This window comes from Neovison vison, chromosome 4 (assembly GCF_020171115.1).
Source record: "Neovison vison isolate M4711 chromosome 4, ASM_NN_V1, whole genome shotgun sequence".
Lineage (NCBI taxonomy): Eukaryota > Metazoa > Chordata > Mammalia > Carnivora > Mustelidae > Neogale > Neogale vison.
In genome coordinates, this window is record NC_058094.1 from 48,774,103 (window position 1) to 48,790,101 (window position 15,999).

General features: G+C 34.4%; 1 protein-coding gene across 1 annotated transcript in view; it reads left to right on the forward strand.

Moving 5' to 3' along the window:
* Nucleotides 1–6,170: 6,170 nt before the first annotated feature.
* CNGB3 (cyclic nucleotide gated channel subunit beta 3) overlaps nucleotides 6,171–15,999 on the forward strand; it is a 157,964-nt gene continuing 148,135 nt past the window's right edge. Inside the window, exons 1-2 of the mRNA XM_044247109.1 lie at nucleotides 6,171–6,281; nucleotides 12,436–12,517. Coding sequence (XP_044103044.1) covers nucleotides 6,171–6,281; nucleotides 12,436–12,517 — 193 coding nt within the window. The remainder of the gene's footprint in view (nucleotides 6,282–12,435; nucleotides 12,518–15,999) is intronic.

The window sequence follows — 15,999 nt, forward strand, 5'->3', positions numbered from 1 at the left end:
ATTTAAGTCACTTATTTTTAAATAATATAAGATTTATAGAAAACGTACAAAAACACTGCAAAGAAATCAGTATCTGCTTCATTAAGATTCCCCAATAGGATCACATTTTACATTTTACCACATTTGCTCCCTATCTGTCTCACTCTCTATATATATACGCTAATTATTACAAGTGATTTCCTGAACCCTTGAGAGCAAACTGCAAACATGATGCTCCATCACTCTGAAGTATTCCAATCTGTGTTTCCCAAACATGGACACTCTCGTATATGACTGCCATTCAAACCTCCAAATCAGGGATTGAACATTGATATAACACTGAAGTTTAATCCACACTCTATTTAAATTTTCTCAACCATGTCCCTTTTCCATTTCTGATCCAGGATCCAATACAGGATCATGTGCTGCATTTAACTGTCATGACTCTTCAGTGTCTTTCAATCTGCAATGAGTCCATCTTTTCCTGTATTTCATAACCTTGACAGTTTAGAAAAGTACCAGCCTATCTTCCCATGGGATGACACTGTCTACTTTTTAATCCTTGTCAAATTAATATTTTTGAAAAGTTTAATCAAATCTCTCAGCACAAGTCTAAATTCTACACTGACTCTCATATGCTTACACTTGAGTTTGGAGGTCAAGAATTTACCAGATATTGTTTGTCACTCATATGTCATTTATTGGATATTGCTACATATTTATGCTTATGTTCATCTATTTGTTGATTCATGTATTCATTTATTCAGTCATTAGATGACTCAATAAACTTAATAATCAGAGACATTGAAAGCCAGTAACATTATGTACATTATTTCACTTACTGCTCATAATTCCTTATCAGACAGGTTTCATTATTGGCCCCAATATTCAGATAAAAAACCCTGAATCTTAAAAAAGTCAAGCAATTTGCCCGAAAGTTGCATAGTTAAAAAACTGCAAAGCTGTGACTCTGATGTCAAAACTATATATAGTGCTTTGTGAACTTATCTAATGAGCACTTGAGATGTAGAAATTGAGACTTCCTGTCTCACAGCTTAGTGGAGAATACAGGCATGCAAATACATGGTATTAAGTATCTAGATGCAGGGAATATAATTCATCCATTGTGAATCCTGGCAATGTTTTATAATACGTAGACATCCAATATGTCTGTTAAATAAATAAATGTATTAATGGGGAAGGGTTAAAAACCACCTTAATTAATTACTTAATTATACATAAGATTTGTAAATGTATTTTAACTTTAACTCTATTTTATTTGAATATTCATTGAAAATAGCCAATATTTTTTTTTTTTCACATTCAGATTTAGGCTTTTCTTTTTTTTTTTTTTTTTTTTTTTTTGAAAATAGCCAATATTTAAAACTGTATGTAGTTTTCATTGGGGAGGGTATGTGCTATGGTAAATGCTGTGAAATGTGTAAGCCTGATGATTCACAGACCTATACCCCTGGGGCAAATAATACATTATATGTTAATTTTAAAAACTATGTAGTTTTAAAAAGTGGTTGCAAACTGTCTCTACATATTCAGACAAATATGGAAAATTTTGATCATTACCAGTAAATCTGTAAGATAAATTATTAAATGAATCTTCTTGTGGGATGTATATTACCTGAGTTAAATTACTGCATTTAATTCATAATATACTTCTGAATTCATAACATTTAATTCATAACATACTTTCTAAATTCTATACATCACTCTATTTCTGTAGTATACCACTAGCTATGTAATTTCACTTGCGTAAAGTTTTGTTATGCCCATTCATGATTTCACAGAACAACTGTAACTAATTTATGAATTTGAACTAGTCAAATCCTCTGTCCCTAAGTGGTGTCCCAGAAAGAAACTTAGTTGTATTATTATGGAAATCTATAACAATGAGCTCACTTTTTCTTAACATTTTGATATTTAATATATTTATTTTTGGATAAAGTTGAAATACCAACTTGACTCATTAGAAAGAGACATAGTTGACTTATGAGGGAAAATAAAATATTTGAAATTAGAGAATGTGAAGATTAAAGTCCAGCACTTAAAACTGTATGGATTTGAACAACTCACAGTTTATATGTAAACAGGAGATAAGCATGACTCTTTTTTAGTATCCCCTTCCATAAAAATCTTTTGATATTTAATTAAATGATATGTTTATGATAGTGATCCCAAACTTTGAAAATGCTTGACAATAGAAACATTTATTTATTTATTTATTTTAGAGAGAATGGGTGGAGGGGCAGAGGGAGAGAATCCTTAAGCAGACTCCTCACTGAGCCCAGAGCCTGACACTGGGCTTGATCACAAGACCCTGATAGCATGACCTGAGCCATAACCAAGAGTCCAACATTCAATAGACTGAGTGAGTCACCCAGGTGCCCTAATAATAGAACTTCTAATGATAATTATAAGTAATAGGTTAAAAATTTATATTAGCACAAACTGAGCACCTTATATCAGGAGTGCCAAAAATGGATTACATTATGTATACACACACACACACAAATAAAAACACTTAGTTAATAATATTGTTAACCTTTGTTATAATAAATCAAAATAATTATTTCAACCAAGACTCTCTTAATATTTATTATAGAGGACCAGTAACTTATTCTATAAATGCATATCGAGACCACAGTGAAATACCACTGCCTATGCACCAGAATTGCTATGGAACAATGGACACTCATACATTACTGAAGGGAGTATAAATGTCACACCAACTTTAGAAAACTGTCAGTTTCTAATGTAGCTAAATACATATCTATACTGTGGCTCAACATTTCTACTCCTATAAACAGACCCAAGAGAAATGAATGCTTATGTCCACATAAAGACTTGTATGGTAATGTTTAGAGCAGCTTTATTCATAATTAGCTCAAAACTAGAAACAACCCAAATGCTATTCATCAAGAAGATAATTAAAATTATTGTACCCAAAGCACTCTACACATTTAATGCAATCCTTATCAAAATACCAACAGCATTTGCAGAGAGCTAGATCAAACAATCCTAAAATTTGTGTGGAAACATAAAAGACCCCTAATAGACAAAGCAACCTTGAAAAAGAAAACCAAAGCTGGAGACATCACAACTCTGGACTTAAATTATACTACAAAACTGCAGTAATCAAAACAGTAAGATACTGGGACAAAAATATACACATAAATCAATAGAACAGAATAGAAAATTCAGAAATGGACCCACAACTATTTGGACAATTAATCTTCCACAAACCAGGAAAGAATATCCAATGGGAAAACAAATGTCTATTGAACAAATGGTGTTGGGAAAAGAGGACAGCAACATGCAGAAGAATAAAACCAGATCACTTTCTTACACCATAAACAAAAATAAATTCAAAGTGGGTTAAAGACTTAAATGTGAGACCTGAAACATAAAAATTCTAGAAGAGAGCACAGGCAATAACTTCTTTGACATTGGTCATACCCACATTTTTCTAGATATGTCTCCTGAGATGACAGAGATAAAAGTAAAAATAAATAGTTGGAACTACATCAAAATAAAAAGCTTCTGCACAGTGAAGGAAACAATCAACAAAACTGAAAGGCAAACTATAAAATGGGAGAAGATACCGCAAATGACATTACCTGATAAAGGCTTAATATCTAAAATACATAGAGAACTTAAAAACTTAGCACCCAAAAAAACAAACAACCCAGTTTAAAAATGGGCAGAAGACATGAATAGACATTTTTCCAAAGAAGACATGCAGATGGCCAACAGACACATGAAAAGATGCTCAGTCAATATCACTCTTCATCAAGGAAATGCAAGTCAAAACTGCAATGAGATGTCAATCAACCCCTGTCAGAATGGCTAAAATCAACAACACGAGAAGAGACAGGTATTGGTGAGGACACAGAAAAAAGGGAACTGTCTTGCACTGTTGGTGGGAATGTAAAGTGGTGCAGCCACTCTAAAACATAGTATGGAGGTTCCTCAAAAAGTTAAAAATAGGACTACCCTCTGATTTAGCAATTGCACTACTGGGTATTTACCCAAAGATCATAAAAACTCTTATTCAAAGTTATACATGCACCCTGATGTTTATAGCAACATTATCTACAACAGCCAAACAATGGAAACAGTGCAGGTGTCCAGTGGCTGCAATGACTGATGAATGGATAAAGAAGATGTGGTATACTTATGGGCATTGGGGAGGGCATGTGCTATGGTGAATGATGTGAATTGTGTAAGACTGGTAATTCACAGACCTATACTCCTAAAACAAATAATGCATTATATGTTTAAAAAAAAAAAAGATGTGGCATACAGACACACACACACACACACACACACACACACACAATGTAATATTATATTACTTGGCCATAAAAAAGAATGAAATCTTGTTGTTTACAATGACATGGATGGAGCAAGAATATCATGCTAAGCAAAATAAGTCAGTCGGAGAAAGACAAATACCATATAATTTCACTCCTATGTGGAATTTAAGAAACAAAACAAATGAACAAAGGACAAAAAAAGAGAGAGACAGAAGCAAACCAAGAAACAAACTCCTAAGTATCTAGAACAAACTGACGGTTTCCAGGGGAGAGGTTGGTGGAGTGCTGGGTTGAATAGATGATGGGGATTAAGAAGTACAGTTGTTATGGTGAGCATTGGTGTTGTATGGGTGTTGAATCACTATACTGTGTACCTGTAATGAATGGTTCACTGTATGTTAACTAACTGGAATTTAAATAAAAATTTAAAAACAAAAAATTTTTTTTAAATTCTATTAGGTAGAGACTTGAGTTTCTTTTCTGTATAAAGATAGAATAAAATGTGGTAATAAAATAAGTCTCCACTTTCAAAAATTTTAACTTTATTGGTTCAGAAAAAAAATCTGTGGTGTGGTAAGATATATTATTTTTTGCAATTTATGAAATTAATAATCCAATGGAATTAGGTAGGCTTATAAAACTAGGAATCACATATGTAGCTTTTATGATAATCCAGTGATTCATAAGAAAATTGTGAATTTGTAGGAAGTTTTAGAACAAATTGCTTCTAAGCAACAAAATACATATCCTTTAAACTGTTTTTATCAAATATACTGTCTCTGTTAAAGGCTGAATTATATTTTCTCAAAAATGCATATTGAAGTCCTAATCCCCAGGACCTCAAAATATGACTACATCTGAGTTAGGGTCTTTAAAGAAGTAATTAAGTTATAATGAGTTCACTGAGGTGGGCCTTAATCCAGTATGACTGGCATCCTTATAAGAAGGAACTGGGGACACAAACATTACCAGGGGAAAGACAAAGTGAAGACACAGGGAGAAGATAGCTATCGATAAGCCAAAGAGACCTAGAATACTTCCTTCCCTCATGACCCTTGGAAGAAACCAACCTTTCTGACACTTTGATCTGGAACATCAATAATTCTTCCAAAATTGTGACAAATAAATTTCTGTTGTTTAAGTCATCCAGTCTGTGGTAATTTGCTTTGGCAGCCCCAGCAAACTAACATACTCTTTGATTAATTCTAATATAATCATCATTATGAATCTGAGATGAACATTTAGGCTATTGGGAGTGCAAAGCTTCATTTTATGACTTTCCATTATAATTTCTAAGAGTTTCATTAATCTGATCAATTAATAAAATATTTATTAAAAAAAAACAAGAAGGATAGAAAAAGGAAAAAAAGAGTTATCTCCTGGTGTAGAACTAGAGATGGGAACTTTGGGGGGAATGAACTGTTGTTCCTTATAAGCCCTTACACCCATATTATTTTTTAATCATTTTCATGTTACTTTGATTAAATTAGATAGATGGAGATGGGTAGGTGGGTAATTAGAAAAGAAAAATAAATAAACCAGTGGGCAGTGTGATCACATTTAAACACTTCAAATCAACAATGAAGTTTCGTTTAATCCTCCACTTGTAAACTATTCTCATGAGCATTTTTTCTCTTTAAAGTTCATAAACAGAATTCAAATCACCCAAGCAGAAGTAATTTGCTGCTTGTAAGCCAAAGCCCTGACTAGCTACAGAGTTGCCTCTAGGAATTAACGAGAACAAAATCCCGATTAAACAACTAATTGGCTTGACTACTAATGAAAAGAAAAACAAAGTACGTTGCTCTACCCTGAGACAGAGTCATAAAAACAGAAGTTTTCAGAACCACCTCAGAGAAAATGTTTAAATCGTTAACAATAAAATCCAACAAGGTGAAGCCTAGAGAAGGGAACGATGAGAATAAACAAGGTCCTGATCCAAGCAATCAGCTTCAGCAATCCACAAGACAGGTATGCTACTTACATTCCTAAATCAGTCTTGATTATCATCATTTTTTGTCTAGTGATTGATTTTTGTCCAGTGTTTTAATATATGCTGTGGTATGTAAGATGGCTGTTTCACCTGCTACCATTTGGGTCATGCTGTTTGTCTTTGGAAGTTTATCCACATTGTTTTATATATACTATGTATATTGTTTATTTTTTATGTATTTATTTTATTTTTATGTATTTTATATGTATTTGATTTAAAACAGGTTGATAAATTTTTAGAAGATTACATTAGGAGTTGGAAAATCCAAGTAAAACTTCTCATTGCTGATTTACACTTCTGAATAATTCAAAAAGAAATAATTTCTCAAATATCTAGTGGGCTATATGAATTAGCTTCAACAAAGAATGTTAAACATCCTGGATGTGGTAAATTACAATTTAACAATTATTGCTTTAGACTAGGAGTTCCTGAAAAGGAAATAGTTTTGCCATTCAGGACAATTGGTCACGTATGGAGTCACTTTTGATCATCACAGCTCAGGGGTAGAGATGTTACTTGCATCTAGTCAGTAAAGATCAGAAATGCTGCTACACATCCTAGAACGTACAGGGCAGACTTTCACAATATAGAATTATCCAGTTCAAAATTTCAGTACTACCAAAGTGGAGGAACCTGGCTCTTGGTAAGTTTTTTTTCATAAGTTCTAGGTCTATTCATCTATAAAATGATGATAATGCCTGCTTCGTAGCTTGTTTTATAAGCTAGAGACAATATATCTAAAGTGCATACTAGAAATTAGCAGCCTCCCTTTCAAGTAAGTGTGGCCCTATTTTTGAGTTCTCTCTAGTGGAATGCAAGTGACTAGTGTTCATATGATAATAGTATAGCATCATATGGTAATAGCATTGTATTATATAGGAAAAGGTCTCTATTTTCTAAAGACACATACTGAAGCATTTAGGGATCAATTATCATGTCTAAAATTGACTCTTAAACACTTCACCAATAGGATGATGATAAAGTACTGGAAGGGGCACCTGGCTGGCTCATTCGGTGGAGCATGTGACTCTTGATCACAGGGTTTTGGGTTCAAGCTGCATAATGAGTGAAGATTACTTAAAAATAAAATATTTTTTAAAAGGGAAAAAAATATAGTGCATAGTAGAGGCTTCCCAAATGGCTATTAATATTATTATTATAATTTGTGTTTATATGATAAATATAAGTCCAAAGTGATAATTACATGATCAATAGTCACTTATAACTATCTATAGAATAATTTTCATAAATTACTGACTAGATTTACCTAAAAGTGCTGTGTAAGATTTTTAGAGCAATAATTATTTTCCCATCTAAAAGACTCGGATGAAGGATGTCAAGTACAAGCAGGAGAGTACCTCAGGGACTAAAATAGCATGGTCTAATGACTCAGGTTTAAATGAGCCTAGAGTATAGAAAACACCAAGATTACTTAGCATTTGCCCTGGAAAATCTGCCTTTGATTTCCGATTAACAATTGACTGTGTTTGCACTGGAGAGCAGATATGGACAATGTGCTTGGCATTGCTTCATGAGAGTACCCTTGAATTTTTTCTAATTCTTGTACTAATATAAATATTCCCATATTTTGAAAACTATTTATATGTTTAAAAACTCATGGAATATCACAGATGTTGAGCCGGGTATTTTCCTTCAGCTAGTCTTGTGTTTCTTGCTGGAAAAGACTCTTCAATGATATTTAATCCCTGCCTGTCATAATTATTTTCCAACAGAACACATAAAAGTAACTAATATATTATTCTCTCAGAGAACATATAGCTAACAATAATTACTATGTGCCAGGAAAGTTGCTATCCTGTTCCAAGTACTATAGTATTAAATCTTCAGACTACCCATGAGTCCTGTTGTTATAATTTGTTGCTTACACACAACTAACAACTGGCAAGCTTGGACTGGAGCCCTGTTCTATCTGACGGTTGCACCTGAAAGCTAAATCTCTAGGCTATACTTCTTCAGAACAAATGAATTATAGTTGAATCAACTTTCTAAATACTCAACTCACTGGATAAAGGAATGTTAGAGGGGAAGGCAAAAAGAACCGATACTCCTTACACAGTTCTTTCCTTCAGAAACAGTAAGACGGTCTTTAGATTCCAAGTATTTGAATTTCTTTCAAACTTTTTCTTGTGATTGAGTTCCAGTTTCACCGCATTGTGGACCCTGAACCACCAAGGAAATGTTGAAAAAAAGAAAACTGGGGGCATCACATTGCCTGATTTCAAGCTATATTACAAAGCTGTGATCACCAAGACAGCATGGTTCTGGCACAAAAACAGACACATATACCAACTGAACAGAATAGAGAGCCCATATATGGAATTTCAACTCTGGTCAACCAATCTTTGGCAAAGCAGGAAAAAATATCCACTGGAAAAAAGATAGTCTCTTCTATAAATGGTGTGGAGAAAATTGCATATAGCTATATACAGAAGAATGAAATTGGACTATTCTCTTACACCATACACAAAGATAAACTCTAAATGGATGAAAGACCTCAGTGTGAGACAGGAATCCATCAAAATCCTAGAAGAGAACATGGGCAGTAACCTCTTCAACATCAGCCACAGAAACTTCTTTCAAGACAGGTCTCCAAACTCCAGAGGTTTCCAAGGAAAACTAAAGCAAAAATGAACTTTTGGGACTTCATCAAGATAAAAAAAAAAACTTCTTCACAGCAAAGGAAACTGTCAACCAAACAAAAAGGCAACCCACAGAATGGGAGGAGATATTTTGCAAATGACACTACAAACAAAGGGCTGATATCCAAGATCTATAAAGAACTTCTCAAACTCAACACCCAAAAAACAGATAATCAAGTCAAAAAATGGGCAGAAGACATGAGCAGACACTTCTCCAAAGAAGACACACAAATGGATAACAGAAACATGAAAAAGTCTTCATCATCATTAGCCATCAGGGAAATTCAAATCAAAACCACATTGAGATACCACCTTACAACAGTTAGAATAGCAAAAATTGACAAGGCAAGAAAAAACATATGTTGGAGAAGTTGTTGAGAAAGGGGAACCCTCTTTTTTTTTTCAATTTATTTATTTTCAGAAAAACAGTATTCATTATTTTTTCACCACACCCAGTGCTCCATGCAATCCGTGCCCTCTATAATACCCACCACCTGGTACCCCAACCTCCCACACCCCCGCCACTTCAATCCCCTCAGATTGTTTTTCAGAGTCCATAGTCTCTCGTGATTCACCTCCCCTTCCAATTTATCCCAACTCCCTTCTCCTCTCTAACACCCCTTGTCCTCCATGATATTTGTTATGCTCCACAAATAAGTGAAACCATATGATAATTGACTCTCTCTGCTTGACTTACTTCACTCAGCATAATCTCTTCCAGTCCTGTCCATGTTGCTACAAAAGTTGGGTATTCATCCTTTCTGATGGAGGCATAATACTCCATAGTGTATATGGACCACATCTTCCTTATCCATTTGTCCATTGAAGGGCATCTTGGTTCTTTCCATAGTTTGGCGACCGTGGCCATTGCTGCTATAAACATTGGGGTACAGATGGCCCTTCTTTTCACGACATCTGTATCTTTGGGGTGAATACCCAGGAGTGCAATGGCAGGGTCATAGGGAAGTTCTATTTTTAATTTCTTGAGGAATCTCCACACTGTTCTCCAAAGAGGCTGCACCAACTTGCATTCCCACCAACAGTGTAAGAGGAGAAAGGGAACCCTCTTACACTCTTGGTGGGAATGAAAATTGGTGTAGCCACTTTGAAAAACAGTGTGTAAGTTTTTCAAGACATTAAAAATAGAGCTACTCTCTGATCCAGTAATTGTGCTACTGGGTATTTACCCCAAAAATATAGATGTAGTGAAAAGAAGGGACATATGCACCCCAATGTTCATATCAGCATGTCCACAATAGCCAAAATGTGGAAAGAGATAAGATGCCCTTCAACAGACAAATGGATAAAGAAGATGTGGTCCATATACACAATGGAATATTAGCCATCAGAAAGGATGAATACCCAACTTTTGCATCAGCATGGTTGGGATTGAAGGAGATTATGCTAAGTGAAATGAGTCAAACAGAGAAAGTCAATTATCATATGGTTTCACTTATTTGTGGAACATAAGGAATAGCATGGAGGATATTAGAAAAGGGGAAAAATGAAGGGGAAGAAATCGGAATGGGAAAAGAACCATGAAAGACTATGGACTCCGGGAAACAAATGGAGGATTTTAGAAGGGAGGGGTGGGGGGGGTTGGGTGAGCCTGGTGGTGGGTATTAAGGAGGCTACAGATTGTGTGGAGCACTGGATCCATGAATGAGCAATGAATCATGGAACACTACATCAAAAATAATGATGTACACTGTATGGTGACTAATATAACACAATAAAAATAAATAAATAAATCCTTAGAAAATACAGAAATAGTAATACTGGAGAAGTACTTAGACTAGACACAGGTAGAACAACTCTTATGTATATCCCATGACATTCTGATGGTACCAATTTATGGATGTTAACATGAAGTCTATGGGCATCACATTATATCTTAAAAGTCATATTTTGGGAAATTATTTACATCTATTTTTTAGATATAATAATACATTGGTTGAGGAAATAGAGTTATTCTCTACTTTCAAATATGCTAAATATTAAAGATGAGAGAAAGTTAAAAATCATTTTAATTGATAGAATATAACCTTTTAAAATGACATTTAAACAACAAGTTTCTGAAATACAAATAGATGTTTTGAGGCCTATAGGAAGATATTCATGAATGAATAAATCGATTTACATTGTTCTTTTAAAGTTTCATTTAAAGAGTTTGTTCTTAAACCAAAATATCATAGGTGACTTCCATTGGTCAATAACCAATAAATCAAGATCTGCAAACTAAGACCATTCCAAACTCTCATACTACAGAATAAGACACAATTCACATAAATCAACATTTGTATACATGAAAAGACTATGATGAAATGTTTATGAATAACATCATAATATGATGTAAAAGTACTTTATTGAAGTCAGAGGGCTTTACCACTACTTCATAATATATCCAGGGATCCATATCTTTCTAGCTAGTTAATCAATTTCCTACTCAAGAACATAAAAACAATAATAGCTGTCTTGCCTAACGCATATGGTTACTGTCAGGCTTAAATTAAATCATCTGATTAATTTATTTTCCAGTTTAAAATGTTCCTGACATATAGTGCCTATAAATAATGTCAAACTCCACATCAACGCTTGTGAAATTCTCAAGGCCTTTGTCCCTGCCTATTTAGCTAGCCTTATTTTCTCACACTATTTCCCATTCAACCACTTCTACTTTAGTCTCCCCCAAGTACACAGTCACACCTAGGACTATTGTTAAAGAGGCATCCTCTGCCTGGAATATTTTCCATATTCTGTTCATTAAAAAACAAAATCATCTTGATTTGTAATACTCTCCTCCCTTTCCTTCTCCTCCTGTAGAATTGACCATTCCACCCTTCTGTCCTGTTCTATCCTCTACATTGTCTCATCTCCTATAACATTTCCTTACATTTACATTTTTTAGTGTTTGTTTCCCCTTCTAAACTGTGAACAGCTTGGGAGCCAACATTTCCATAGTCTTTCCTTATATCTCCATCCCCGTAGGAACATCGTCGACAAACACTGGCCACATCCAGTGAGACATACATACATTTCAAAGGAAAACTTAGAGGCTCAAATGAGACAGAAACAAATGAAATCACAAAGAGAAGAAAGAAGAGAGCTCTGAATTAAGAAACTAGACTACTTTCTAGTTCTACTACTAAAGACATAGACCAGAGCCAACACTGGGGCTGTGGGGAGTGAGGAGTGAAATTGGGTGGAACATGTGCCAGGGAGATGCAGCAACCACACGGACAAAAAGAGAGTGCCTGAGGCCAGCAAGCCATGAAGGTTAGGGTTGATGACTCAATAGTAGAGCCAAGAATATTTATTTAAGTACAAGAATTATCATTTGTAGTATACCATAAACAAATGATAAACTTTTGACGATTGGCTTGATCACTGAATGAAAAACTGTTTTATTTTACATTTAGATTTTTTTTTAATTTAAATCTGTCATGTACGATCTTTATTTTGTTTCTTAAAGGGAGAAAACAAAAGTGAAAACAAACCTCTCCAAACTAAGATGATTCCTGTCACATCTGAAGAGTCACACACCAAAATACAAGGTCAGAATTCAAATCTATAGGAAAAAAATCTATAAAGTAAAATGCATGTCTCTCTAAATGTGTTACCTTGACTAGGTAGATCACCTGGGGTAAACCATACTTGAGATACCTAAGGATCTGAATGTTTATAAAAGCATTACTTCTTCATTCAGTCACTTACTCAATAGATTTTTTTTTAATACCTACTGTGTGCCAGGCATCAGTCTATGGACTAGAGATATAGTAGCAAACAATATGGGCCAAGTCTGTATTAACATAGGCATATAATGAACAATGTAATTTCAAATAAGTTTTATGAAATAATAAAACTGATGTGGCGGGGCGCCTGGGTGGCTCAGTGGGTTAAGCCGCTGCCTTCGGCTCGGGTCATGATCTCAGGGTCCTGGGATCGAGTCCCGCATCGGGCTATCTGCTCAGCAGGGAGCCTGCTTCCTCCTCCTTCTCTCTCTACCTGCCTCTCTGCCTACTTGTAATCTCTCTCTGTCAAATAAATAAATAAAATCTTTAAAAAAAAAAAAAAAACTGATGTGGCTTGTACATGTTTAAAGTTTCAATGATCAGGCCTCTGCTCTTCGTCCTTTAAACTTTCTTCATTAGAAATCTTATCTACTCCTAAGGCTACCATAACTCATTCCTATATCAGTGATTCCATAGCAGGCCCAATTCCTTTTTTAAGACCATGTCCAATATTTTGTAAGTAACCATTGGACATATACACCTGTACGTTCTGCTACCATTCTGTTTTACTATGAGTTATTTTATAGCAGTGATGGTTTCAAATCAACATTTCTTCTTACATAAAAATACAATCTTAATTGTAGGAAACCAAGGATCACATCTTTGGGATGACAAGTTTATTATTATCTTTGTTATACTTTTTTTGAAGTGTATTTGTAAGCTTAATTTTTCATAGTTGGTAGTAAAAACTTTGTGGAAGCTTCATTTAACAGAGAAGCTTTTTGAGTCGACAGGAAAAAAATTAGTTTCATTTAAATCTGCAGAGTTAGCATGTCTTCAAAGGCTTTAATAAGAATAACAGTTATATTTAAGATATTTTGTTTTGAAAAAGCAAAATTATTAGTGTTTAAAGATAGCCTTTTATATGTGCTTGGTATTTTTATATTCTTCACTTCAAAACATGCAGGTGCAATGTCACAATATCTGCAGATGTTGATTTCTGATTATAGAACTCTTATCTTCTGCAGAGCGTGGTTTAATTTTTATCTGCCATGGAAATGAAGAACGTAATATATTTTGGATTCTAAAGTCCTCTTTTGATTATAATCATCTTTCTTAGGCTTCCACTTCACTTATAGCACATTAAGTCCTTCTTTAAAAAATGTTTTGGTACCAGTAGAGGATATGTAAATGACTTCCCTAATAGTTTATGATATTGGAAGGTGACTTAGTGTGGAAATGGATCAAAGTTAGATGCCCATAGCTAGTATGGTATGGTAGGTTGACTAATGGCTCTTCAAAGACATTCACACCCTAATCCCTAAAAACTATGAATTTTTTACATGGGGGGATAAAAAACACTGATGTTATTAAGTTAACGATTGTGAGATGGGAAGATTATCCAGAAGGCCTCAATATAATTAAGGAGTTCTTGTAGGAAAAACGCGGGAGGGTCAAAGACAGAAGAAGATGGGATGATGCAATCTGAAGACAGAGGAAGGGACACAAACCAAGGAACACAGGCAGCCTCTACAAGCTAGAAAACAATAAACCAGTGTTGTTCTAAGCCTTTAAGCTTGTTTGCTACAGCATCAGAAAACTAATCTATATGGCTTTAAAATACTCTGTACTTAATAACAAAAGAGAAATAAGAAATTGAGATTTGCTCCAATCAATAACATAAATTCAGTACATTGACAGTATATAGTACTAGCAAGAGCACTGGTTTTAGAGTTTGACACGCTTGAATTCAAATTATATCTCTACCACTTAATAGCTTTGAGTGACCTTAGTCAAGATAGTTGATATCTCTGAGTCTCAGTTTGCTCATGTATAAAATAAGGATAATACTGTCATCAATCTTGTAGGTTGTAAATACAAATTAAATTAGTTAATATATGTAAAACATTTAGCACTGAGGTTGATAAATTCCAATGTTGATAGAAGTCAGATAGTGTAAATGAGGATCATGCATGCTCTGTTTAAACAGGCCAGAGGCCACTTAGTTCCAAGCAATCACTGCCATGTGGATGAGAGGCGAGTGCTGCCAGACATCAAGAGCAACTGCAAGTACAATTTTAACTTGAAAGCTCCCAATTTTTAAATACCAACTTTTTTAAATGTTTGAATATTCTCTTTTTAAATTACTGAAATAAAAACTAAAATCTTGTCATATGACCATTTTGTGATCTCTAACCAACCACATGGTAGGTACTTGATGTTATTCATGTATGTATTCATGTATGAACAGTGACAACCCTTGACAGAATTCTGAATCTTGCTATTCAAGATTCTTACTCTTCCCTTTCTTCCACTCATGTCCTCCATCCCATATTTGTGTTGCAAACAGACTGCAAGTGTAGTATCCTCTCTGGGCCAACTGTGCCAAATAGCTGTCTACAGCCAAGAGCTCTAGGTTCCAAGTCTAATATATTTCCAGGTCTGCAGAGGTGCCCCAGGCCTTGCCAGTCCCCTATCACCATCCAAAATGACCCGCGCTGCATCTCAGCCAACTTAGTTTGGACAAAAATCTGGAAAGTTAAAAACCACTCTAGAATTAAAAATACTCTAAAAAATAAAGTATATTAATTTTTAAAATATAGCAGGGAAAAAGAAGGAAAAATCCTAGCTTGTTTAAATAAGAAACCACTCTTTAGTTCTTGATAATCACAGTTAACTTATACAAATTTCATTTGCCTTGTATGAAATAGAATAACCAGACTATGTACAGAAATTTAATTTTTAAAAATCAGTAAAGGCTTCCCTGTATAAGATCAGTCAGTTCCATTGTCATGCACAGGAGCTACTATGGCTAATTTTAGTAGTATAGTCCACTTTCTGTAAGTGTCGATTCTACTCATCAGCCAAAAGACAAAGTGGGAATATAGAAATAACAATAACAAAATGAATGAAGCTTTTTATCAAAAAACTACTTAAGCATATTTTTGTGCTTCATCCAAAAAGAAAAAAAAAGAGAAAGAAAAATCCCTTATAATGTAAATAATTACTTACCATTATTAAACTTAATAAGAAATATTCTTTCAAAATGATATCTGATGTGGTGATGAACAAAAGAAATGAGAAATGAATCAACACAGCATGTGAAATTTCTGAAAACTTGGTCTATAAAAAAGATGAATTTGATGTTCTTTATAATTTGACATGATGAAGGAAAGTGCTAACCATGCGGATTTAGCAAGGGACAGGGATGTAATTTGGCAAGGGATGGAGCCTTCAGTGGCAAGGGCTCCAGGGTAAGAAAACCTATGGATAACTGGAAAACCATTCAAGGGACAGAGTCAGCC